The sequence below is a fragment of the Macrosteles quadrilineatus genome, unplaced genomic scaffold (assembly GCF_028750875.1).
Source record: "Macrosteles quadrilineatus isolate MER2022 unplaced genomic scaffold, UCM_ALF_1.0 Scaffold_4__1_contigs__length_99947679, whole genome shotgun sequence".
Taxonomy (NCBI): domain Eukaryota; kingdom Metazoa; phylum Arthropoda; class Insecta; order Hemiptera; family Cicadellidae; genus Macrosteles; species Macrosteles quadrilineatus.
The window spans coordinates 91896236-91924145 of NW_026542597.1; the positions used below are offsets into that span (position 1 = coordinate 91896236).

A 27910-nucleotide genomic window follows, 5' to 3' on the forward strand; every position below is an offset into this window, starting at 1 on the left:
CCGTTTGAACCTATATTAAAAATCTCCATTGTATGCTGGGCTGAGATTGTACAATTTGCTTCCTGCATGCTATAAGTCATTAAACAAAACCAAATTTAAAGAGACAATAGATAATTTACTTATTGACAAGGCTTTTTACTCAATTGAAAGTTTTTATTGAACTTCAATTTAGAATTTTTTTATTTTTTTTATTTTAAGTGTTCAGTTTTAAGTTAAGTTTAATTGTTAAACTAGTGGCTTGTAGAGACTTAAGTCCCAAAAAAGCTCAAATGTAAAACAAATTATTGTAATATTTAAATAAACTCTAAATCAAATTATCTGTGTCAGGATAGATATATCCCAGTCCAACATATCTTTTGTGTAAAAAACAGTTTGCTGTTTGTCTTTGTTTGTTTTTGTAGATGTTATTTTAAATTAATAATTTGAATGACTCCAGAGGTTTAACTCTGCTAAAGGTGGCAAATATAACCCAACCAATCAATTAACTTGTGTAACTTGTTGTAATTAACTCAGTATGAAGAGGCAATATGTTTGTGAATAAATATTGGTTTACCGAGGTAGCTTTGGTCTTTTGGTTGATGATAAAAAATTTTAAAAGATCAAAGCTTTCCAGAATTTTTTTACTGTGCTATTGCCTTTTGCAGATCTGCACTTATCACAGGAGGGACCACCATATTTGTACACAAGTGTCAGTCCAGAATTTAGGATGTTGTTAGGTTTTTGAAGGAATTGACATTAGAAGCATCCAGTGGCGGATTTAGGGGGGGGGCACAGGGGGCACGTGCCCCCCCCCCCAAGAGCTGTGTATAAAAAAATTTAAACTAGTTGAAAACCAAACAAAATAATGCAGTTGTTTTGTTTAACTACGGTATAACTTATATTTTATTTGCCCATTTAATACTAAACTTTACTTTGAATAAAAGTACACAAAATGCTTGGTAGCCTAATCAAAATTGAGTAAACTATTAAATAGTAATTGTGAAAATTATGTTAGTTTTCGCCGGCCGTCGCTCCTAAAGCTATAGTGCTATGCTAAGCTTCTTCTCCTTCTCCTCTTCAGTCAGCCAGTCACAGTCAGTGAGTGTGGGTGGCGTAGCCTTCGTGTTTGTCTGACTCAGACCAGACAGTCTGAGATGGCTGAAAATTGCGTTTTTGAACACCAGAAAGTCAAATTTTCTCCCGGACCCCCCTTTCCACAGGGGGGTATTCCCCCTGACCCCCCGGTGTTTCACGGGAATGGGCTAGGTGGTGCCCCCCCCAAACTAAATTCCTGAATCCGCCCCTGGAAGCAATCAGCTGTTTTGATCGATGGATTAATAGCTACTTACCTTACAAGTGTAGTAAGAGCGTTTTTACATCACACAGGTGAATGTTAAGCAAAAGCGAGTTGCATAATTTACCTAAGTGATGTAAACACGCTCTTGCGTAACGTGTAACGTACAAGATTTTACCTGACCCAACAATATACAGGAAGTTACGAACAATATTTTTCATTATCCATTTTACTCATCTTCTAACAGTAGCGTCCATTTACAAACAAAGGCTATGGTTAGGAAAATCCTTCAAAACATAACAATAAAATTCAAGCGCACAGCTGATTTCTAGCGTTGAACGTAGTTGGCTCCATAGAGGTATATTTTTAAGTTAAGCACTCAATGTTATTTAAATGGTTTTCATTACCTCACCGAGTGAGTTTTTTTCAACTTTACATCACTCGAGAAGTAAAGAAGTTGTATACATCACGCTTGGGATAGGGAAGTTTAATATGGCGGGTTAGGTAAAATTAATTATATCTTTGTACCACTCCCCTAATGGAAATTCCAATGAGTTTTTAACGATCATAAGAGCCTTTACATTTCATATCTAATTGGACTAGCTATAGTGATGGGTGGGGATTTTAATAACAATTTAACATTCAAAAGAAATCTAAAATTGTAACATAATTACTTAACCTCTTAAAGCAATACAATTTTTACTAGACGCACGCTCATTCTTCCCTTTGTGTGGACAAAACAACGGTAGTCAATAAGGCAGGTAGGCACACAAAGGACGTAGCCTACACTGGATCGAGCAGGCATGGATGCTCAAACACTGTCTTGCAGAGCAGGAGATCATTTCGAGCAAAGAGGCCTTGTACAGATGTGGTGAATAAATGACAAGTCAACAAAACACCATGGCCCTCTTTTGGTTAGACTTCCAGAACAGGCTGCCATCGAGGAAATATTCGATATCCAGAGAAATTTGTTTATGCTAAAATTAATCAACTTCTTCTTCGTGGGATTGACATCATATTATTTTTGGACTTTAGACAACATCATTAACGAGATACTCATTAACGACCAACTGCATGAAGGGATGAAAATCCCACAAGTTTTATATCATCAGCAAACTAAAGAAAAAGGATTTTGATAACACTCTTTATGTCATTAATAAATATTATTGGGATCAGAAAACATCTGACATTTTTTGGATGTTTTCAAGTTTAATTATAAAGAAATCCATATTCACCCTATAAAATCACATGAAAGCCAGTTCACATGATCTAATCAAGACAGTTAGTAAAATTCAACCTGATGAGGGAGTGTTTATTGTATTCAACCAAAGTACAATTACGGAGCTTTATCCTTAGCAAAATTAGAACTACATCGGAATCTGTATTGGAAATTTTTTCTAAGGTAACCCATTATCAAACAATAATATAGAGTGAGTATGATAAATCAAAAATAAACACAACAATAATATTTCTAACAAATAGTATTTGTTTATTAACTTTTTTTTTTAAACCTTCAGTTGGTATGTGGGATTTGGAAGTTTTCAGAGAAAAAAATACAACAAAACTCATATTTACCCCATAACCCTCTATGAAAGCCTGTTCTCATCATCTGGCTAGGATGCTTTCACTTTTCATGCTAGATAAGTCTTCACTCTCTTAACATCCAGTCATATCAAAAGTGGAGTTTCATGAACAGTTTAGTCGCTTTTGAATTCATCCCGGGATGATAATTTTCCCTATAGCATAGAGGAATTAAAGACATGATATAATAAGTTGTTTGTTTTTAAAATTTTTTTAACACATCCACTAAACCCACGGGATTTTGAGGTTAAATCCCCTGTGAAAGCACGTTCTCATGGTCCAGCCAGGATGCTTTGTGTAACCCAATTATGTGTCCAATCTCTTACATACAATCGTGACAAAAGTGGGGTTTTATCAACAGTAGTCACTATACATTTCATGGGATATTACTTTTACCTATACTACCACCATAAACCTTCATCGGGGGAAGACACAGTAATATACTACTTTGTTTTTAAAGCTCTTTTGAACACACCCAATAAACCCAAGGAGTATAGGTTTTACATAATTACTAAAACTCATATTTGCCCCATACGGTGATACTTTGCTCGTGATGCTTTTTGAAACTCATCATATTGGATATGTATTTACTTTTGTACACCCAGTTTCGTCCTAAGTAGGGCAATAAGTGTTGTTGCATTAAAATAACAGTGAACCCCTTTTAGCGAATTTTCCTATAGGGATGTGGAGCTTTAACTATAGGTGGTACGGTAAGACCTGGAGCTTGGACCGATATACTTTTTCATTTTGATGTCCCTAGAAGACAAATTTTCCACAGGACAAGTTCAGAGTAGCCAATTTATGTAATAATTTAGCTTCATATAATTGGCAAGACTTGTTATTTAAATTTGATTATATGGAATCGGAAACTAACATATTACTTAATAATTTATAGAGCTCAAAAAAACAAATAATTTAGTATACCGAAGCTTTGTTATGCGCCTAATAGTTACGGAGAAAACTACAAATAATTGTAAATTTAAAATAACCATGTTATTCTTATGGAGAAAATAAACTGTTGTATGTAGTTAGCTTGTTTATAAACATATTTTGAACAAATTTGGAAAATGCGTTTATTTTATACTTAACTATTACCATTAAAAAAAAACTTACCCTTCCTGTTGCAGCAAACCTAAGTACAGTACTGGTACTTGTTAAAATAATGCTATTTAAATAGGAAATAAATCTGATAATTTTAAGGAGATATTCTAGTGTAAATCCAATCAGGCAAATTAGCTTAGTCTGTAGGTTTGCAATGGCAGGGGTATTTATTATTTAACACGATCCCGTTTACGTCTCCGGACACCCAAATCTAATCAAGACAACACATACAGACAGATAAACAGAAAACTAAGTGAAATAGGAAATATCTAATTAAAAAAGTATATATTTATATATGTATCTCCATTTATAAGCATTTATAAAATTTGTCCTGTAACAATCAACATTAGAGGACAAATTTTGATTGTTTTGATCCAAATAATAACTTGTTAAAGTTTGCGTCAATAATTTCTGGACATCCTGTATATAAGGATTCCATAGAAAATGTATGCTTAGCTCAACAATGCAGGAACTAGTCTAAATAATACATTAGTTACGTTTTATTGTATTGCACAATGGTTTAATGGCAGACTTGACAAGACCACTAGTATTCTCCACAAAAATTAGACAAATTAAATTATTGTTTGGGAGGGGGAGGGTAGTCCAGAAGGTAAAAGACGTTTGGCATTGGCGATGCTTGGAACGGTGCGTACACTGCTATTTTAGTATGAGAGCGTTAGATTCCAGCTATGGGAGCATGCACATACTGTAATACCTCTTGTACTTGACTGCAATGTTGTGTTAAAATGATTGAAGTCATTGCACTGTCTGGTGGTTTGTGTGGAGGGCTCAGTGTAGATTTTTGTTTGCAAAATTGTTCTTGCCAATTGAAAGTTATTGCAGATTTGGGATTTTTATGGTTAAAGGCATAATGCGTCAAGGCACCGGTTTCCACTTTTGTGGTAGTATTGCAAGATCCAGGTTAGGTTAGTTGTATTGCATAGGAAGTGAGGCTAGATTGAGGTTTGTAAGCTTGGTGTGATTGATAACCTTGTGTACATCATACATTAGTAGTAGACCTCTTTAAAAAGCTTAAAAAAACAAATAATTTAGTGTATCAAAATGTTTTTGTACGGTTGTTAGTAACGGAGAAAAATTTATGAAATTTGGTTTGAAGGTGTAAGGCGTGATAAACTTGAATGAGTTCGGGAACTAGCATGATTTGGACCATGGGAACGGGATTATATAGGGGTTTTATTGTATTGGGCAAAAATTGGTTTCTCTCATTTTTGACCCTCAAAACACAAAATTATTTTCCAATTTATCTCTAGGACTTTTTTAAAAAGTAAAAAAAAAAACAAATAGATTACTATATCAAAGTGTGTGTGTACAGTTATTGGTAACAGAGAAAATTCAAATAAATTTAAATGTAAAATTCTCATGTTATTCTTATGAAGAATATTGTAAAATTCTGTAGTTTACTTGTTAGGCCTATATTTTGATCAAAATTTGCAAATTTATTTATTTTATACTATGCTATAGATATTTTACTAAAAACACATTTTATTAGTTTCCTTGTAGCATCAAACCTAGGTACTTCTTAACCCTAACGCTATTTAAATAGATTTAATTGAAAATCAATTCAGACAAATGGAAACTCGCTTAGTCGGTGGAGGGGTATTATGATAAAAATTTGAACAAAAAAATTACCTAAATGTTTACAACAATTGTATATATTTAATAAATTATGGTCATTTTCAGAATACGCAAAGTGTTGCGTATTGAAGAGAAAAAGAAAAAATAAGAAGAAATATGAAGAAAAATAAGAAAATATGAAGAGAAAAAAAACGTTGTTGAAGAGAAAAAGGAACTTCAATTCATTTCACAAGAAAGATCATTTACAGAATCAGGAGTAATACTTTAAACAGCAGCTACATATATTTAGTTTTTACCACACAAAAAGTACTAGGCCTACTGTAATTAAAGTAGGTAATTCACTATGTAAAACTTGAATTTAATTTGTAATTTATATAGCTAATTAGATATTGTTTGAAAACAAAATGGAAAATAAGCCACAATTTCTTAAGTAGGCTTATTTAACATGATGGAACATAAAGTCAAGACAAAAAAACAAAATGCCTCGAGTAAGCTATGTGGTATGATATTTAAAACATCAAAAATATACATACAATGTCAACTGAATAATTTCAATTAGTTACTAGCTCGCCCAATGTTAGAAATCAGAAATATAAATATTTAAAAAATGTTTAATATCACTAAAAAGCCTCTCCTTAACTGTCCAATATGCAGAAAAATGTTTTCAACTCTTTCGTTTATGAAGTATCATATATATTTACACACAGGTGAGCGTCCCTTTAGATGTTTGACATGTGAGAAAACATTTATTAGAAAATCTCAGGTAAAAAATCATATGTTAATACATTCTGGGAAGTATCCTTACAAGTGCATTACTTGTGGAAAATCCTTCAAAACCAGGAGCGAGATGAAGATTCATACATTGGTTCACACAGGAGAGCGACCTCATAAGTGCACTACATGTGGAAAATCCTACAAAACCAGGAACGAGATGAAGATTCATACATTGGTTCACACAGGAGAGCGACCTCATAAGTGCAATATATGTGGAAAATCCTTCCAAACCAGCAGAAATATTAAGATTCATACATTGGTTCACACAGGAGAGCGACCTCATAAGTGCACTACATGTGGAAAATCCTACAAAACCAGGAACGAGATGAAGATTCATACATTGGTTCACACAGGAGAGCGACCTCATAAGTGCAATATATGTGGAAAATCCTTCCAAACCAGCAGAAATATTAAGAGACATACATTGGTTCACACAGGAGAGCAACCTCATAAGTGCATTACATGTGGAAAATCCTTCAAAACCAGGAGAGAGATGAGGATTCATACATTGGTTCACACAGGAGAGGGACCTCATAAGTGCAATATATGTGGAAAATCCTTCCAAACCAGCAGAAATATGAAGAGACATACTTTGGTTCACATGGGAGAGCGACCTCATAAGTGCACTATATGTGGAAAATGCTTCAAAATCAGTAGCCATTTGAAGAAACATACATTGGTTCACACGAGAGAGCGACCTTATAAGTGCATTACTTGTGGAAAATCCCTCAAAACCAGCAGCGGTATGAAGATTCATACATTGGTCCACACGGGAGAGCGACCTTATAAGTGCATTACTTGTGGAAAATCCTTCAAAACCAGCAGCGATATGAAGAGACATACATTGGTTCACATGGGAGAGCGACCTCATAAGTGCACTATATGTGGAAAATGCTTCAAAATCAGTAGCCATTTGAAGAAACATACATTGGTTCACACGAGAGAGTGACCTCATAAGTGCATTACTTGTGGAAAATCCTCTAAAACCAAGCATAAGTGAAGGTTTATACAATGGTTCACACAGGAGAGCGACCTCATAAGTGCACTATACATGGAAAATGTGTCCAAACCAGCAGCAATGCAACATACATAGGTTCACACCAAAGAGAGCCCTTATAAGTGTAATATTTGTGAAAATTCCTTACGATTCAGAGGCAGTGTGAAGAGACATACATTAATTCACACCGAGGGGACCTCATGAGCGCACCATATCTGGAAGATCCATCACAAATAGCTGCAATATTAAGATATTTCATACATTAATTCATTTGTAGTAGCATAGTAGTCATTAGTAGTAGAAATTATTAGAAGTACCATATTTGTACATAACAAGTGTCAGTCCAGAACTTTTGATGTTGGTAGGTTTTGCATGGAATTGATTTTCTGCATTTATTGATGAATTAAAATTAATCATATTATCTTTGTACCACTCTTCTAATGGAAATTCCAATGAGTTTTTAATGGTCATGGAAGAGCTTTTACATTTCATATCTAACTGGACTAGCTATAATATAGTGATGGGTGGGAATTTCAATAACAAATTCAACATTCAAAATAAATCTAAAACTGTTACAGAATTACTTAACCTCTGAAAGCAATACAATTTTATCATATAAATGATAAACCAACAAGAGGGGACAAATGTCTTGACGATGTTTTTCTTTGTAAAAAAAGGGTCACAATTTGTTTTAACAGTAGCTTTGGTTTTCCCTACTCTGATCATAGTGGAGTAGTTATTAATTTGTGTCCACCAAGGAAAACAAAAGACAGAATATGTTACACAGACTAAGTTCAGATTATGCTTTTTGATAGCTTGTTTAAAATTTTGATTGCCATGTAATTTGGACTATTGCACACACTTGTTGTAGGCAAAAATATGGTGTTTACTGTCCGATGCTCCATGGCTAATAAAACGGCATGATATACAGCATTAAATGACACCCCTCCCTACTCACAACAATAACTGCAATAACTATTGTGTACATACTATCAGCTTAATAATTGTTCGATTCGTTGGTCATTCTGTATAACGCTTAGTTGTTTATAGGGCATTTATTTATTAATAAAATATTCTTTAGGCTTTTTTATGTAGCCCACATATTATTCATTTATTTATTTCATGTCATTACATCATTTGACAGGACATAGTGTCATATACAGGATAACTAAAACTAAGAATAACAAAAATTTCTTGTTAACTTATTGATATAACTTAACGTCCCTATTTAAATAACATTCTATAGATTTTTTTTGTAACCAGGTCTTCAGGGTGGATCTGAACTCTGTACTACTATCAATATTCTTTATGTGGAGCGGTAACTTATTGTAAACTTTTGGGCCTATATATTGGGGAGATAAATTAAATTTCTTTAATCTATGGGTTTCAGGCTTAATATAACTCTTAAGTCAAGTGTGATGGGAATGAAAGGGTTGGGTCATGAATAAGGACAGATTGTCTTGAACCCAATTTTAAATTTCTCAAACATAGTGATTATAAAATGTTAAAACAGAAAATGTTTGAAAAATATTTTTACATGGAGTTTTACAACAGAACACTTTAATAAATTGTCAAGGTACTTTCCAGAGCTATTATCTTATTATTGTGTATTGCCTTGATCTAGAAAACCCACTCGAGCTTTTGTTAATTGTTCAATTTTATGTACATTTTTATAATCATAAATGTTCTTTTTTGTTGGGAGGGGGGGGGGGTTGAACTGTCCACATCTTTAGTACCTAGACTGGCTTTTGCAGCATTTTAGTAAAACTCAAGAACTGTACAGGTTATTAAAAAATGTAGCATAGTGTAGATATATCAAATATTTGTAGTGTATTATATTTTTAATGAAAATTAGAGATTGATAAATGTATTGAATTCACATTAAATCCTGAATTAGAATAAACTTAGAATAGATGTCTCACATGAGCAAACTGATATATTTAATTTTTGAATGTTTGTTGACTTGATACAAATAGTGAAAATAAAAAGGTATTGACTGCTTCAGTGTTTGACTTAATTAAGCACTCTACTTGAACTGTAATCTACCTACCTAGTGATAATCCCTCTTCTTAATCACACACCATTCACCCAGTTTTTATTCCTTAGAAAATGTACGCTTAGCTCAACAAAGGCAGGAATTAATACATGAGCTACGTTTTATTGCATTACACTATTGTTCATTGGCAGACTTGACAAGACCACTTGTATTCTGTACATAAATAAGACAAATTAAATTATTATGTTGGAGAGGGAGGGCAGTTCAGAAAGAAACAGACGTTTAGCATTGGCGCTGCTTGGAACGGTGCTAACACCGCTATTTTAGTATCAGAACGTTTGAATCCAGCTACGCTAGCATGCACATAGGCCCTAATATCTCTCGTACTTTGTGTGCAATGGAGTGTTAAAATGATTGATTTCATTGCAATTTCCCATAGTTTTTGTGGAGCTCCGTGTAGATTTTTGTTTGCAAAATTGTTCTTGCCAATTGAAAGTTATTGCAGATTTGGGATTTTTATGGTTAAAGGCATAATGCGTCAAGGCACCGGTTTCCACTTTTGTGGTAGTATTGCAAGATCCAGGTTAGGTTAGTTGTATTGCATAGGAAGTGAGGCTAGATTGAGGTTTGTAAGCTTGGTGTGATTGATAACCTTGTGTACATCATACATTAGTAGTAGACCTCTTTAAAAAGCTTAAAAAAACAAATAATTTAGTGTATCAAAATGTTTTTGTACGGTTGTTAGTAACGGAGAAAAATTTATGAAATTTGGTTTGAAGGTGTAAGGCGTGATAAACTTGAATGAGTTCGGGAACTAGCATGATTTGGACCATGGGAACGGGATTATATGGGGGTTTTATTGTATTGGGCAAAAATTGGTTTCTCTCATTTTTGACCCTCAAAACACAAAATTATTTTCCAATTTATCTCTAGGACTTTTTTAAAAAGTAAAAAAAAAACAAATAGATTACTATATCAAAGTGTGTGTGTACAGTTATTGGTAACAGAGAAAATTCAAATAAATTTAAATGTAAAATTCTCATGTTATTCTTATGAACAATATTGTAAAATTCTGTAGTTTACTTGTTAGGCCTATATTTTGATCAAAATTTGCAAATTTATTTATTTTATACTAAGCTATAGATATTTTACTAAAAACACATTTTATTAGTTTCCTTGTAGCATCAAACCTAGGTACTTCTTAACCCTAACGCTATTTAAATAGATTTAATTGAAAATCAATTCAGACAAATGGAAACTCGCTTAGTCGGTGGAGGGGTATTATGATAAAAATTTGAACAAAAAAATTACCTAAATGTTTACAACAATTGTATATATTTAATAAATTATGGTCATTTTCAGAATACGCAAAGTGTTGCGTATTGAAGAGAAAAAGAAAAAATAAGAAGAAATATGAAGAAAAATAAGAAAATATGAAGAGAAAAAAAACGTTGTTAAAGAGAAAAAGGAACTTCAATTCATTTCACAAGAAAGATCATTTACAGAATCAGGAGTAATACTTTAAACAGCAGCTACATATATTTAGTTTTTACCACACAAAAAGTACTAGGCCTACTGTAATTAAAGTAGGTAATTCACTATGTAAAACTTGAATTTAATTTGTAATTTATATAGCTAATTAGATATTGTTTGAAAACAAAATGGAAAATAAGCCACAATTTCTTAAGTAGGCTTATTTAACATGATGGAACATAAAGTCAAGACAAAAAAACAAAATGCCTCGAGTAAGCTATGTGGTATGATATTTAAAACATCAAAAATATACATACAATGTCAACTGAATAATTTCAATTAGTTACTAGCTCGCCCAATGTTAGAAATCAGAAATATAAATATTTAAAAAATGTTTAATATCACTAAAAAGCCTCTCCTTAACTGTCCAATATGCAGAAAAATGTTTTCAACTCTTTCGTTTATGAAGTATCATATATATTTACACACAGGTGAGCGTCCCTTTAGATGTTTGACATGTGAGAAAACATTTATTAGAAAATCTCAGGTAAAAAATCATATGTTAATACATTCTGGGAAGTATCCTTACAAGTGCATTACTTGTGGAAAATCCTTCAAAACCAGGAGCGAGATGAAGATTCATACATTGGTTCACACAGGAGAGCGACCTCATAAGTGCACTACATGTGGAAAATCCTACAAAACCAGGAACGAGATGAAGATTCATACATTGGTTCACACAGGAGAGCGACCTCATAAGTGCAATATATGTGGAAAATCCTTCCAAACCAGCAGAAATATTAAGATTCATACATTGGTTCACACAGGAGAGCGACCTCATAAGTGCACTACATGTGGAAAATCCTACAAAACCAGGAACGAGATGAAGATTCATACATTGGTTCACACAGGAGAGCGACCTCATAAGTGCAATATATGTGGAAAATCCTTCCAAACCAGCAGAAATATTAAGAGACATACATTGGTTCACACAGGAGAGCAACCTCATAAGTGCATTACATGTGGAAAATCCTTCAAAACCAGGAGAGAGATGAGGATTCATACATTGGTTCACACAGGAGAGGGACCTCATAAGTGCAATATATGTGGAAAATCCTTCCAAACCAGCAGAAATATGAAGAGACATACTTTGGTTCACATGGGAGAGCGACCTCATAAGTGCACTATATGTGGAAAATGCTTCAAAATCAGTAGCCATTTGAAGAAACATACATTGGTTCACACGAGAGAGCGACCTTATAAGTGCATTACTTGTGGAAAATCCCTCAAAACCAGCAGCGGTATGAAGATTCATACATTGGTCCACACGGGAGAGCGACTTTATAAGTGCATTACTTGTGGAAAATCCTTCAAAACCAGCAGCGATATGAAGAGACATACATTGGTTCACATGGGAGAGCGACCTCATAAGTGCACTATATGTGGAAAATGCTTCAAAATCAGTAGCCATTTGAAGAAACATACATTGGTTCACACGAGAGAGTGACCTCATAAGTGCATTACTTGTGGAAAATCCTCTAAAACCAAGCATAAGTGAAGGTTTATACAATGGTTCACACAAGAGAGCGACCTCATAAGTGCACTATACATGGAAAATGTGTCCAAACCAGCAGCAATGCAACATACATAGGTTCACACCAAAGAGAGCCCTTATAAGTGTAATATTTGTGAAAATTCCTTACGATTCAGAGGCAGTGTGAAGAGACATACATTAATTCACACCGAGGGGACCTCATGAGCGCACCATATCTGGAAGATCCATCACAAATAGCTGCAATATTAAGATATTTCATACATTAATTCATTTGTAGTAGCATAGTAGTCATTAGTAGTAGAAATTATTAGAAGTACCATATTTGTACATAACAAGTGTCAGTCCAGAACTTTTGATGTTGGTAGGTTTTGCAAGGAATTGATTTTCTGCATTTATTGATGAATTAAAATTAATCATATTATCTTTGTACCACTCTTCTAATGGAAATTCCAATGAGTTTTTAATGGTCATGGAAGAGCTTTTACATTTCATATCTAACTGGACTAGCTATAATATAGTGATGGGTGGGAATTTCAATAACAAATTCAACATTCAAAATAAATCTAAAACTGTTACAGAATTACTTAACCTCTGAAAGCAATACAATTTTATCATATAAATGATAAACCAACAAGAGGGGACAAATGTCTTGACGATGTTTTTCTTTGTAAAAAAAAGGGTCACAATTTGTTTTAACAGTAGCTTTGGTTTTCCCTACTCTGATCATAGTGGAGTAGTTATTAATTTGTGTCCACCAAGGAAAACAAAAGACAGAATATGTTACACAGACTAAGTTCAGATTATGCTTTTTGATAGCTTGTTTAAAATTTTGATTGCCATGTAATTTGGACTATTGCACACACTTGTTGTAGGCAAAAATATGGTGTTTACTGTCCGATGCTCCATGGCTAATAAAACGGCATGATATACAGCATTAAATGACACCCCTCCCTACTCACAACAATAACTGCAATAACTATTGTGTACATACTATCAGCTTAATAATTGTTCGATTCGTTGGTCATTCTGTATAACGCTTAGTTGTTTATAGGGCATTTATTTATTAATAAAATATTCTTTAGGCTTTTTTATGTAGCCCACATATTATTCATTTATTTATTTCATGTCATTACATCATTTGACAGGACATAGTGTCATATACAGGATAACTAAAACTAAGAATAACAAAAATTTCTTGTTAACTTATTGATATAACTTAACGTCCCTATTTAAATAACATTCTATAGATTTTTTTTGTAACCAGGTCTTCAGGGTGGATCTGAACTCTGTACTACTATCAATATTCTTTATGTGGAGCGGTAACTTATTGTAAACTTTTGGGCCTATATATTGGGGAGATAAATTAAATTTCTTTAATCTATGGGTTTCAGGCTTAATATAACTCTTAAGTCAAGTGTGATGGGAATGAAAGGGTTGGGTCATGAATATATGAAACTCGCTTGTAAATAAAGGCCTTTTTATTTATTATTTATTTATTTATTATGAATAAGGACAGATTGTCTTGAACCCAATTTGAAATTTCTCAAACATAGTGATTATAAAATGTTAAAACAGAAAATGTTTGAAAAATATTTTTACATGGAGTTTTACAACAGAACACTTTAATAAATTGTCAAGGTACTTTCCAGAGCTATTATCTTATTATTGTGTATTGCCTTGATCTAGAAAACCCACTCGAGCTTTTGTTAATTGTTCAATTTTATGTACATTTTTATAATCATAAATGTTCTTTTTTGTTGGGAGGAGGGGGGGTTGAACTGTCCACATCTTTAGTACCTAGACTGGCTTTTGCAGCATTTTAGTAAAACTCAAGAACTGTACAGGTTATTAAAAAATGTAGCATAGTGTAGATATATCAAATATTTGTAGTGTATTATATTTTTAATGAAAATTAGAGATTGATAAATGTATTGAATTCACATTAAATCCTGAATTAGAATAAACTTAGAATATTAATTAGATGTCTCACATGAGCAAACTGATATATTAATTTTTGTATGTTTGTTAACTTGATACAAAAAGTGAAAATAAAAAGGTATTAACTGCTTTAGTGTTTGACTTCATTTAGTACTCTACTTGAACTGTAATCTACCTATCTAGTGATAATCCCTCTTCTTAACCACACACCATTCACCCAGTTTTAATTCCTTAGAAAATGTACGCTTAGCTCAACAAAGGCAGGAATTAATACATGAGCAATGTTTTATTGCATTACGCTATTGTTTATCATATTCTGTACATAAATAAGACAAATTATATTATTATGTGGGAGGGGGATGGCAGTTCAGAAAGAAACAGACGTTTAGCATTGGCGCTGCTTGGAACGGTGCTAACACCGCTATTTTAGTATCAGAACGTTTGAATCCAGCTACGCTAGCATGCACATAGGCCCTAATATCTCTCGTACTTTGTGTGCAATGGAGTGTTAAAATGATTGATTTCATTGCAATTTCCCGTAGTTTTTGTGGAGCTCCGTGTAGATTTTTGTTTGCAAAAGTTTATAAGTCAATTGAAAATAATTGCCAGACATGGAATTTTTATGGCAAAGGAATGATGAGTGAAGTTTCCACTTTTCTCGTAATCTTCAAAGAACCAAGGTTTGTAAGCTTGGTGTGATTGAAATGCTTGTGAATATCACAGACTAATAGTTATCATAACTTTAATATTGTTAGTACTAGCTAGTAAAATATAGCTTAGTTTATAGCTATAACTATAGTGCGTTCAGAAAGTTTAGGCGGATATAGGAGAAGAAATCTGGGATATAACCGTTACTATTTTGTGAACACATAAAACTTCCTATAAAATAACAAGCTCAACAGCTGAGGTTTACTAAAACATAAACCATCTGTGCTAAATATATTAAGAAATACCCCCACCGCAGCAAACCTGCCGACTGAGCGAATTACCATTTGTCTGAATTGATTTTCAATTACAGCCGGGACCTCGTAAGTATGCAGTTGAGGGAGGAGCCTATTTACCATATGGTTTTGAATGAACCAATGAAAACCGTGCGGTGTTGCAAAATCTAATAATATCAGCTGATTTGAAAATATTGCTTAGTATATTTTAATTAGTGTTGTCTACAGGCGATGTGGCAACGTCGCACTAGCCTTGTCTTGTGATTGGCTGCCACCAACTGCAAACTTACGTGGTTCCGACTTTAAATATATTTAAATAAAATTAGGTTTAATGAGTACCAAGGTTTGCTGCTACAAGGAAGTGTGTTTTTTGGTAAAATATTGTTAGCTTATTATAAAATAAATAAATTTGCCAAGTTTGATCAAAATATATCCATAAACAAGCAAATTAAAAAAATTCGCAATATTCTCCATAAGAATAACATGGAAATTTTAAATTTACATTTTTTTAAATTGTTCTCTGTTACCAATAACCGTACAAAAACACAAATTTATATATTAAATTATTTGTTTTTCAAGCTCTTTATAAAGGTCTAGAGAGAAATTGGGACATTTTTTGTTTTGAGGGTCAAAAATGAGAAAAACATATTTTACCCCATAAAACACTCCGTAAAACCCCGTTCCCATGGTCCTATCATGCTGGTTCTCAAACTCATTCAAGTTTATTCCGCCTTACACCTTAAAAACCAAATTTTATCAAAATCAATCTAAAATACTCAAGTTAGTTCACGGACATATATATATGTATATATATATATATATAAATGTTTGCCCTCTGGGGACATAAAAATGAAAAAGTAAATCGGTCCCGGGTCTAGGTCTTACCGTGCCACCTACGGTAATAGCTACTTCCCTATAGGGAAATTCGCTAAGAAAAGTAGTGGAAGGACTTTCTCTTGAACTGTATAAATTTTAATTTTGTGAACGGAATAAAGGTGATCTTTTTTACCCAAATTTTTGTTCAAATTCTTGACTTCCTACATTATCTGGACAAATTTGGCAATAAATCTAACATATGAACAAACTCCTGGTTAATATTTTACTGACACCTTATCAAACTTATTTAGATTACATAAATTTCAATTGCTTTTATGATTCTAAATTTGAACAGAAAATTTAAATGTTTACAACAACTGTATATATTTAATAAAATTATGGTCTTTTTCAGGATAGGCAAAAGATTTGAAGAGAAAAGGAACTTCAATTCATGTCACAACAAAGATCATTTAAAAATCGGATTTAATAATTTAAACAGCAGCTAAAATATTTAGTTTTTACCTCCCAAAAAGTACTAATTAAAGTAAGTAATTCACTATGTAAAACTTGAATTTAAATTATAATTAACATTGATATATCTGATTGAATATTGTTTGGAAACAAAATGGAAAATAAGCCACGATTTCTTAAGGAGGCTTATTTAACATGATGGAACATAAAGTCAAGACAAAAAACAAAATGCCTTGAGTAAGCTATGTGGTGTGATATTTAATACATTGAAAATAGCATACAAAGCCAACTGAATAGTTCCAATTAGTTACTAGCTCGCCTGATGCTAGAAATCAGAATATAAAACAAAAAATGTTTAATATCACTAAAATGCCTCTCCTTAACTGTCCAATATGTAGAAAAATGTTTTCAAATCCAAGGAATATGAAGTATCATATATATTTACACACAGGTGAACGTCCCTTTAGATGTTTGACATGTGAGAAAACATTTATTAGAAAATCTCAGGTAAAAAATCATTTGTTTACACATTCTGGGAAGTATCCTTACAAGTGCACTACTTGTGGAAAATCCTTCAAAACTAGCAGCGAGATGAAGATTCATACATTGGTTCACACGACAGAGCGACCTTATAAGTGCACTACTTGTGGAAAATCCTTCAAAAGAAAGAAAAATATGAAGCAACATACATTGGTTCACACAGGAGAGCGACCTTACAAGTGCATTACTTGTGGAAAATCCTTCAAAACTAGCAGCGAGATGAAGATTCATACATTGGTTCACACGACAGAGCGACCTTATAAGTGCACTACTTGTGGAAAATCCTTCAAAACCAGCAGAAATATGAAGAGACATACATTGGTTCACACGGGAGAGCGACCTCATAAGTGCACTACATGTGGAAAATCCTTCCAAACCAGCAGAAATATGAAGAGACATACATTGGTTCACATGGGAGTGCAACCTTATAAGTGCATTACTTGTGGAAAATGCTTCAAAATCAACAGCCATTTGAAGAGACATACATTGGTTCACACGAGAGAGCGACCTTATAAGTACACTACTTGTGGAAAATCCTTCAAAACTAGCAGCGAGATGAAGATTCATACATTGGTTCACACGACAGAGCGACCTTATAAGTGCACTACTTGTGGAAAATCCTTCAAAACCAGCAGAAATATGAAGAGACATACATTGGTTCACACGGGAGAGCGCCCTCATAAGTGTACTACATGTAGAAAATCCTTTAAAACCAAGCATGAAATTAAGGTTCATACATTGGTCCACACGGGAGAGCGCCCTTATAAGTGCATTACTTGTAGAAAATCCTTTAAAACCAAGCATGAAATTAAGGTTCATACATTGGTCCACACGGGAGAGCGCCCTTATAAGTGCATTATTTGTGGAAAATCCTTTAAAACAAAGCATGAAATGAAGGTTCATACATTGGACCACACGGGAGAGCGACCTCATAAGTGCATTACTTGTGGAAAATCCTTTAAAACAAAGCAAGAAATGAAGGTTCATACATTGAATCACACGGGAGAGCGACCTCATAAGTGCCCTACATGTGGAAAATCCTTCAAAACCAGCAGCGATGTGAAGAGACATACATTGGTTCACACGAGAGAGCGACCTTATAAGTGCACTATATGTGGAAAATGCTTCAAAATCAACAACGATATGAAGAGACATACATTGGTTCACACGGGAGAGCGACCTCATAAGTGCATTACTTGTGGAAAATGCTACAAAATCAGTAGCCATTTGAAGAGACATACATTGGTTCACAAGAGAGAGTGACCTCATAAGTGCATTACTTGTGTAAAATCCTTTAAAACCATGCAAGAAGTGAAGGTTCATACAATGGTTCACACAGGAGAGCGACCTCATAATCGCACTATATGTGGAAAATGCGTCCAAACCAGCAGCAGCATTAAGCAACATACATTGGTTCACTCCAAAGGGAGTCTTTTAAGGTGTAATATTTGTGGAAAATCCTTACGATTCAGAGGCAGTGTGAAGAGACATACATTAATTCACACTGGAGGGACCTCATGAGTGCACCACATCTGGAAGATCCATCACAAATATCTGCAATATTAAGATATTTCATACATTAATTCATTTGTAGTATCATAGTAGTCATTAGTAGTAGAAATTATTAGTAGAAGTCATTAGTAGTAGAAAAGTGTAACAATGATGTTGATGTCATTTGTGAGATGTGCAAAAAACAACTCAGAAATACTGTTTAAAATCATCATATTTGTCAAGATGGGTTAGATATTTTTCCTTAATATACAAGGTTTGAATTTTAAAAAAATGACTTGAGATAGTTTTTTTATCAATTCTAAGATTAACATTTTATGTTTCTCTAAACATTGGCTTTCTTACAATGGAGTTGATCAAATCTTTACAACCTGCAAACTTTTTTGGCATCCCTTCTCATGAGTTATTTTTAGACCACCGATACAACATAATCAAACACCCTCCCCCTCGCCTCCAGAGTTATTTTTGGACCACCAATACAATGACGAACAGATTAATCATAAAGAGTGGTAAATAAATTATGGGTTATGTTCCATAAAAAGGTGTGATGTTAAGTATTTCAGTCGTGGTTTGATGAAAATGTTACATCATTATATCTATCAATATCAGTGTTTGTAAATAGTTTTGAAATGAAATAAAAAAAAGCTTATTTTCCATTTGTAGGTATCAGAATGTTTATATCAAGGATGTTTTACATTTATTTGATAACACATGTTATCTATTTTTAACCGACTTCCCCACTACCAACAAAAGGAGGAGGTTCTCAATTTGTTTGTGGCGATGTTTTTTTTTTCTGTGTATGTTCACCAATTTCTCTGTGATTCTTTTACCGATCAGTGTGGTTCCACCACCAAAATAACCAGGAGAGTTTCTATTTGGTACCTTATATATTATGTTTAAGTATAATATTTGTTTCGGTGAAAAATTCTGAAAACCTTAAATTCAACATTTATTTTGTTTACATTTGTGCAGAGAAGGCAATAAATAATAATAACATTCCTACAGCTGTTAGTTGAAACCATTTAAATGAAGCTACAGACAATAATTCTTCATGAAACAGTTGCTTTATATTGATCAATAAACTATTTCTTGCCATGGAGCCTAAATGAATTACATTGAGAAAAATGCATTTTGTTTTGGTTACTATAAAAAATTTATTTTAACGTTTGACCTGATTTGTGTATACAGTAATTCTGTTTTTATTAGTATTGAATATTCTGACTTACAAAAACATATATGGTTCAGTGAATATCTGTATGATATTGACAAATAAAGGTGTATTGTGAAAACCAAAGCATTCGTAAAACAGGTCTAAATATAAATTAAATGCAATTATTCCTTACACGACCTAAGAAGTGTGACAGTGCATAATCGTCAATTGTTTTAAAAGTGTTAAATATTTTTATTACTAAACATGCATTTGCAGATGTGGAATGTTTATTGATATTCTCTACCCAGTTACTATATCATATCAATACTCCACATAGAAACCTGCAAAAAAACTGTTAAGTAGTTAATGTAATGGACAACTCTTTCTTTCTTAAGGAATATCTAAAAATGTTTATTTTCATAACCATTGATTATGTAACCTGAACAGGTGACTCAAGCAGTTTTAAAATAATGATTGTTCTGTGGAACTTTTGATTGTTTCAAACAGTTTTGCTTATCAAAAAACCTCAAGTAATTAATATATAAAAATAATACAGTCACTAAAAATCATTAAATAATTTATTTTGTAAAAAAATACAACCGACTTCAAACGCTCTAAAAAGAATGAAATAATTTCAATAAAGTAAACTTTTGTATTAGGCAAGCTAACGTATTTCAAGTCGGCGCGGCTCAAACCGCAAATATGATTGAAATTAAATATTGTGTGTGTATTTTGAAAATCAATAAATTGTAGCTGGATAACATAAATATATATAAAAAAACATACTGAACTGTTTTGTTTATATATTAAAGGAAATATTTTCTTGTATTTTATGTTTACTTCAGAATAAATGCATTATGAAAATAACACACACAAATGTTCTATAGGAATAGGAAAATAATTTAGTTTGATATTATGATAGGGAAAAGAAGCTAGTTTAGTATTAAAACGTTACTTTTCCAAATTAGAAACATTTAAATGCGTTATAATCTTTTTAAAGATCCTCGTTAATACCACTATAATGCCGATCTCTGATTACGGTAATAAAATAACTTAACGCATAACTATGAAAAAGACATGCAGATTAACACCTTTAGTTATAGATAGTCACCTGCAATATGGACACCCTCTTTCAATTTTGTATCAAAAATCATCATAGAGCCACGCCGACTTAAACTACGTGAGCTTGCCTAATACAAAAGTTTACTTTATTGAAATTATTTCATTCTTTTTAGAGCGTTTGAAATCGGTTGTATTTTTTTACAAAATAAATTATTATTACCCTGATTATTAGACTAATTCATTAATTACAATACAAAAATGTGGTTTGAATTCCCCTATAAACTGTAGGCCCCTTAGTTGTCTTTGGCTATATTAACTAACAGCTGAGACTAAAGAATAAGTCGGCCTTAGTCCCTTTCAAAACTAAAAGGTTGGGCCACTCATCCTACACTCATCTCCATTAATTCTTGGCTTAAAATACCTACATTGGTATGGTCGCCATTTCAAAGTAAAGTATTAATTTATTAGATTAGTTTAATCTTTGGTTATAATTAACTCATACACTAATACCCCCGCCGCAGCAAACCTGCAGACTAAGCGAATTTCCATTAACCTGATTGGATTTACACTAAAATGCCTCCATAAAAATAGCACATTTATTTCCTATATATAGAATTAGTTTAACGAGTACTAAGGTTTGCTGCAACAGGGAGGGTAAAAAAGATTTTTTTTATAAAATGATAATAGTTTAGTAAGAAATAAAAGTATTTTCCAAAATCGATCAAAATATGTTCATAAAGAAGCAAACTACAACAGTTGACTTATTCTCCATAAGAATAACATGGGAATTTTAAAATAACAATTTTTTTGAATTTTCTCCGTAACAATTAGGCGCATAATAACGCTTCAATATACTAAATTATTTGTTTTTTTAAGCTCTACAAAATGGTTTCAAAATAAATTGTGAAATTTCGTGTTTTTATGGTCAAAAATGGGAAAAACCTATTTTTGCCCCATAAAACCCCCCATAAACCCCGTTCCCATAGTCCGATCATGCTGGTTCGCGAACTCATTCAAGTTTATCCCACCTTACACCTTCAAACCAAATTTTATCAGAATCGGACAAAAATTACTTAAGTTATCGGATGGACACATATATATATATATATAGATATATAAAAATTTGAACGAATGGTGTTTTTGGCCTCTAGGGACATCAAAATGAAAAAGTAAATCGGTCCCGGGCTTAGGTCTTACCATGAGACCTACGGTAATAGCTACTTCCCTATAGGGAAATTCGCTAAAAGCTAGTTAATTTAATAGATTGATGTACTTTTATCACAGGCTAAAATAGCCTATTGCATTTTTTTATATTTTATCTTTGTATGGATTTCAAGCGTTCAACTTACAACAAATGCCTTTAGTACTGGTTAATTGTGAGGTAAAATAAGATATGGGCTAACAAACACAATAACACTACGTTGTAAATATGAATAGATCATTTGATCATTATTTCTTAAAAATAATCTGTATTGTTGTGATCAATATTTTAAAATTAATCATGTAGTAAACAAGATAGCTGAACACCAATAGCATACCTACTTGTGACACTGGGACGTAAACTCAAATGGAAACAGCGCGGTCCTTAGGGTGGAGCGAGGCGAGGCCTTACTATCGCTAGAAATAAGTTAATGTTTCGGAATGAAAATAAAAAAAATAAATGACAGACAGATACATGTGCCTAAAATATGTCTTATTTATTATTAATTAGCCTATATCAATTGCTGTATCGATTAAAAACCTTTAATTCGATTCATATCAAACAACGTTTGACAGCTCGGCGGTGATGACGGAACCCGAGCCTCGCGGCAGCCACCGAGCCACCCCGGTGAATGTGAGTGAGTCATACGCTTGTAAACTACTCGCATTTCGCAATAAACATAAACCTATGACAATATTTGTCATTAAAGTAAAAAGTAATACTGTGAATCAATTACACTGTAATGATACTACCTCTTTTAATTTATTATTAAAAACTCATTGACAATTATAGGTAATATTTTTTTCCTTTAAAACCCCCATTACAGACCAACTGTCGAAAACACAATAAACCTATCTTGACAAAAAGTAAATAAACAAGTTAGCCTATGAGCATTTACTATTTACAAAGTGACGGGACGACAATCCACAGTGAAGAGAAGTGTTCATTTTTTTATTAATTATTGTAAAGGACTTCGTGGACAATATTTATGATATCCACTTTGGAATTGGAACAATAATATGTGCAATTAGCTATAATATTAACGGCCATTTACAGAGTGTAAAAGATTCATTTGGTTCATCAAAATGCTTAAAATGACGAATTTGCAAGTATATCATTGACAATTATTTATGTAATATTTTTTAACTTTAAAACACCCTTCACAGACCAACTGCCGAAAACACAATAAACCTAATTTGACAAAAATTAAATAAACAAGATAGCCTTTAAGCATTTACTATTAATTGTCGTCTTGCCACTTTGTTTGATTTACAAAGTAATTCAATTCACAATCCACAGTAAAGGAGGAAGTGTTAATTTTTTTTTTATTAATGATTGTAAAGAATTTCGTGTGCAATATTTATGACATCCACTTTGGAATTGGAACAATAACATGTGAATTAGCAATAATATTCACGCCCATTTTCAGAGTGTAAAATATTCATTTTTTGTCGTCAAAGTGCTTAAAATAACGACTTTACAAGTATAATTTTACATAAATTTTCCGAGTACCCCCCAGACCCCTCGGTGAGCTTAGTTAAACAAGGCCTAGCAATTATGTATTGCCCCAGGCCTCGCATTTTATAAAGACGGCTCTGAATGGAAAGTGGGTAAGGGTCTTATGATCTTTGAAGCGGGGAGCGCAGGGAGAGGCAGAGTCGGGTAGTAAATGGTGGTCGATGGATTAGGACCCTTGTACACTTCTTCGATTATCTGCGCAATCGGGCGTCAGCCATGGGAGGGGTTTTTATGGGGTAAAAAATAGTTTTTCTCAATTGTTGACCCTCAAAAACATCAACATTAAATTTCCCAATTTATCTCTATGTTTATAAAGGGCATAAAAACAAATAACTTAGTATATCAAAGTTTGTCTGTATATTTATTAAAAATGAAAAAATTTTAAAACCTTATGTTTTTTGTTAAAGTTTTTGTTACTCGCCCTACTTTAATTGAGAAAAATCGCAAATGGATTATTTACCTCTTATTATCACAACGGTAAAGGTAATAATACGTTAATAATAAGGTTACGTCAATGGTAATAAGGTGAAAAAGACACTCCAATACGTACAAAATGTGTTAATGACAAATAATAACATTTTAAAATATTAAGAACTTAAAGATGCTTCAATTTACAATGGAATCATTACAGAATTACGACAACCCTCCTGCAACTATCACACTACAAAAAATACAATTACTTTATAGATACAATGAATCGATCACAAGTAACTGCTACATTACTGTGTAGCTCAAGGAGGTGTGGTCAAACTTTACAATTATATACACAGTGATGTGCTAATAGTTTTTAGTTTGTCGCACATAGTTTTGCCAAATACTGTACGTGAATGCCGCAACTATGTTTACAGTTGAGATAAAACCTTAGTCTATGAGACTTATACGAGTTCACGGCACTAATAGGGCGATGTTGATTTCTTTGACCATCTTGACTCTGTTGAGCATCTTCTCCAACGGCTCTCGCTGTAGAGCCATAGTGGAGTACCAAACTGGACTGTCCGGAACACAAGAACGCTCGGGCTGTAGGTAGAACACATCGTTACGATTCTTCACACTTTCAGGACTGAAACAAGATATGAATTTTAAGTCGTCATATGTTGAAAAAATTGTAGTTTAAAAGAGTAATTTTTCAAGGTGATAGACTCTTTGAAAGAGGCAAGCAGTAGAAGCAGCATAGAAGGAGAGAAAGTAGGAGGAAAATAAATACTACCATATTTCATACTTTATTACTCAATTAATTTTAGTTAAACAACAGATGGAATTTACCCAGGGGATACTACTTTACATTTAGCTTGGTTCAAACGTTCAAACCATTCACCTTATAACTTGTTGATTATGAATAAACATATATTTACCATTTAGACAAGTAAAACTCGTAAAGTTTTACAGGACATCTGAGAGGGTTTTCTTCATCCTCTTGCTGTTCATAAACCTTCTTCTTTCTCAGTTTTGGATCGTCTGAAAAAAAAATTTGCTTTGTCACTTTTAGTTAAGATAACCGTTAAGTTTAACTTTCCTATACCACAAAATGTCTATTTTGAATCAAATTATAAATTATCAGCCATAATATTCATTAAGTCTATAGACAGTTTTTGAATGAAATCATTTAGACTGAAGAGAAAATGTCACATGTATATCTGACATCTGAATAATTACCAATTAGGGATTATACAAAGAAAAACATATCAGATGTAACAGCAGTTTGGTAAATTAACAATAAATATTTGACAAAAGGGACTATAATAAAAAAGTCCAAACATTTATCTATTTTAACTTAACCACCAAGTTATTTTACCTTCAAATTCAGGATAACAATCTGCATTTGTTACAATCACCACTAATATTTGCCATACTTTATGGCACCCAGGTAATAAAAATTAATGGTAAAAAAACTGTGTTGACCAACTTTTTACTCGACTTTCAAAGCTTATGTTTCAAATCTGAGATATTAAGTTTATGCTTTGAGTGTTGTTACAACAAGAAATTCAATCCCTAAATTGATGCCAGTTTTTGAATAAAATTGTACGTAGTTGAGTTTACCAATGAGTGCCTGGGGAGGGTAGAACCTGAGCAGTACATTGCGAGAGCCTGGCGGTCTACCACCTGGTGCTCCTGACTGGTTCTGGTTCCTCTTCCAGTGCTTCATGATGTGGGAGAACGACAACAGCAGGTGCTCATCTACGCTCTGGAACAAACAACACAACTTGTCTACATTTTTCAAAGGACTTTTTTCAGAAATAGAGTTTAGGTAGCTATATTTCTCTTGATGAAAACAAGAGTCCAGGAGCTAATAGATACGCAATAATACAAAACACAACACTGGTATTTCAAATAATGGCTAAACATACCTCGTCAGACAATCCTTGACATGTAGTAGGTATCAAATGTGCTACATATGTTTTGGCGGTTATTTAAATTCCACAAAAGGGAATTTGCTTCTAGGCCTACTGTCTAAATGGTGGCATATATTTTAAGTTTTGAAAAAAAAACTGTACTGTATTACTATGGATTTGGAAAGCATCAATTAATATTAATGACAGTATCTAAGTTATTAAGAGAAATCAAATCATTATCAAAGAATTTTTATTGACTCTTGCCTACAACTATAATCTATTCCAAGAAAGTATTTGACTTAACCGTGTTTTGTGTTTTTTATGACTTTTCTATCAATACGAAAAAAGGAGAAGAGTTTAGGCTTGTTTTTTTTTGTAAATAATGCAAGTACAAAAATAAAATAATGATTATATGTATGATTCCAAATGAATATTACTTTATTTTGTTATGTTTTTAGGGATTACCCGTTTTAACCGACATTTTCAGCTATCGAACTTAGGTCCGGTCAAGAGGGGCCTACTATAGCCAAACAATAGTGATAGGAGTATAAACTACCAATGACATGTATTGAGATATGCATATATACACTATAACGATCAAATATACTAGGAGGCTACAAACGACACTGTATACAGATCTAGAGACTTAACAACATGAAATGTACACCACTGATGAGCGTCTAAACAGCTACTGCACAATGTCAGGTACATAACTACTAGCCACTGCTGTTGCTTGCCACCCTTAGTTTCTACGTGTTCCACTGATGTGTTCTACTCACAGTGAGGTTGAAGTGCTTGGTGTTGAAGAACATGAGTGTACTGAGCAGTACGTGTGGAGAGTGAGCTCCTAACTGTTTGCTCTCCCACAGATGTTCCTCTTCTACTCTGGTAACAATGTAGTCTGAAAACAAAGAAAAGGTATATAAAGGTATGTATATTTTCCAAACTGGCATGTATAGTCCAAACTGGCAAAAGACTGGTAACGATGTAGTCTGCAAACAAAAAAAAGGTATATAAAGGTATGTATATTTTCCAAACTGGCAAGACTGGTAACGATGTAGTCTGCAAACAAAGAAAAGGTATATAAAGGTATGTATATTTTCCAAACTGGCATGTATAGTCCAAACTAGCAAAAGAAACACTAAACATTAGAATATTTCACTGTCATTCACAGAGTTTTCAACTAAGAAAGGTGATTGACAGTTTGGCCAGGTGACTCACTAAGCGAAGTTCGAACTAGCAAATTATTAACAAAATCAGACACAAAGTGCACCGACCAGCCCCTACACTAAAAATACAGAAATCCAAATTCGCTCAACACATTATTGACAATTACCATGATTACTGGATATAAATTATGGTTTCAACATTCTACATTACTGCGGGAAAGGAAATTTATTAAATACTTTGGAAGAATTTGAAATATACAAAGACATAAAAACTAGGGACAGCAAACAAATGTTGAAAGAAAAACTCAATTGTGAATCATCAAATATATTTTCAACACTCTCGTCCCTCACTACAATAGTCCAATATCAGCTGTTGATATTCCAGAGGACAATCCAGTGTCCACGTCAGTCCATCATAGCCTAGTTCAGTCTACTTCCAGTCCTGTCTGCGACAATGTATAGTAGGACACAAAATTAAAGTCCCATGTCTGCAGGTAGAGTGGACCCGTCCTAATCCTGCTTGTCAAAACAACACTATTGTTGGGAGCTTGGCTATTAAACCTGCTTTGGCTCTGGATTTTCCCAATCCGTCCGGCCAGAGCAGGTTCATACACCGAGACTAACTCCTTGACCTGATAACTCGGGTAACAGGAAATCGTAGAGCGTTCACTCAAAATAGTTTTTATTCCTCTTTCTCAGACGGACAAAATGATCCTTCGCATGATGCTCCAAGTTTTATGGTTCAATTTATGCAAATTGTAGTAGGACGCAGAATTTCTAGGAACAGCGAGGGGAGGGCGGTTTTCCCGGCCCGCCAGCATCGCCGAGCTCCCAACAATAGTGTTGTTTTGACAAGCAGGATTATGACGGGTCCACTCTACCTGCAGACATGGGACTTTAATTTTGTGTCCTACTATAC

The 27910-nt window shown here is 33.3% G+C and overlaps 3 protein-coding genes across 11 annotated transcripts in view; 2 read left to right on the forward strand and 1 right to left on the reverse strand.

Annotated features, from left to right (window-relative positions):
* Positions 1 to 22594, forward strand: part of LOC128993652 (zinc finger protein 708-like) — a 34897-nt gene extending 12303 nt beyond the window's left edge. For 6 of the 9 annotated variants that reach the window (XM_054417708.1, XM_054417711.1, XM_054417709.1 and 3 more), the window contains one exon: positions 5657 to 9016. In XM_054417708.1, the coding sequence (XP_054273683.1) occupies positions 6159 to 7274 (1116 nt within the window). In that variant the 5' untranslated portion in view covers positions 5657 to 6158 and the 3' untranslated portion in view covers positions 7275 to 9016. Of the gene's footprint in view, positions 1 to 5656; positions 9017 to 10680; positions 12359 to 16453; positions 16691 to 22549 lie in introns of those variants that run through there. The other 3 variants (XM_054417707.1, XR_008490790.1, XR_008490789.1) reach the window with 3 other exon arrangements.
* Positions 16775 to 23662, forward strand: LOC128993144 (zinc finger protein 708-like). Its single transcript, XM_054416902.1, has 3 exons — positions 16775 to 17987; positions 22550 to 22607; positions 23609 to 23662. The coding sequence occupies exons 1-3, from the start codon at positions 16864 to 16866 to the stop codon at positions 23660 to 23662; spliced, it is 1236 nt and encodes a 411-aa protein (XP_054272877.1). The 5' UTR covers positions 16775 to 16863.
* A 373-nt stretch (positions 23663 to 24035) lies between these two features.
* Positions 24036 to 27910, reverse strand: part of LOC128991991 (zinc finger MYM-type protein 4-like) — a 32091-nt gene continuing 28216 nt past the window's right edge. Inside the window, exons 19-22 of the mRNA XM_054415317.1 lie at positions 26602 to 26723; positions 25530 to 25674; positions 24845 to 24947; positions 24036 to 24552 (exon numbers count right to left, since the gene is read on the reverse strand). Of these exons, the coding sequence (XP_054271292.1) occupies positions 24378 to 24552; positions 24845 to 24947; positions 25530 to 25674; positions 26602 to 26723 (545 nt within the window). The 3' untranslated portion in view covers positions 24036 to 24377. The remainder of the gene's footprint in view (positions 24553 to 24844; positions 24948 to 25529; positions 25675 to 26601; positions 26724 to 27910) is intronic.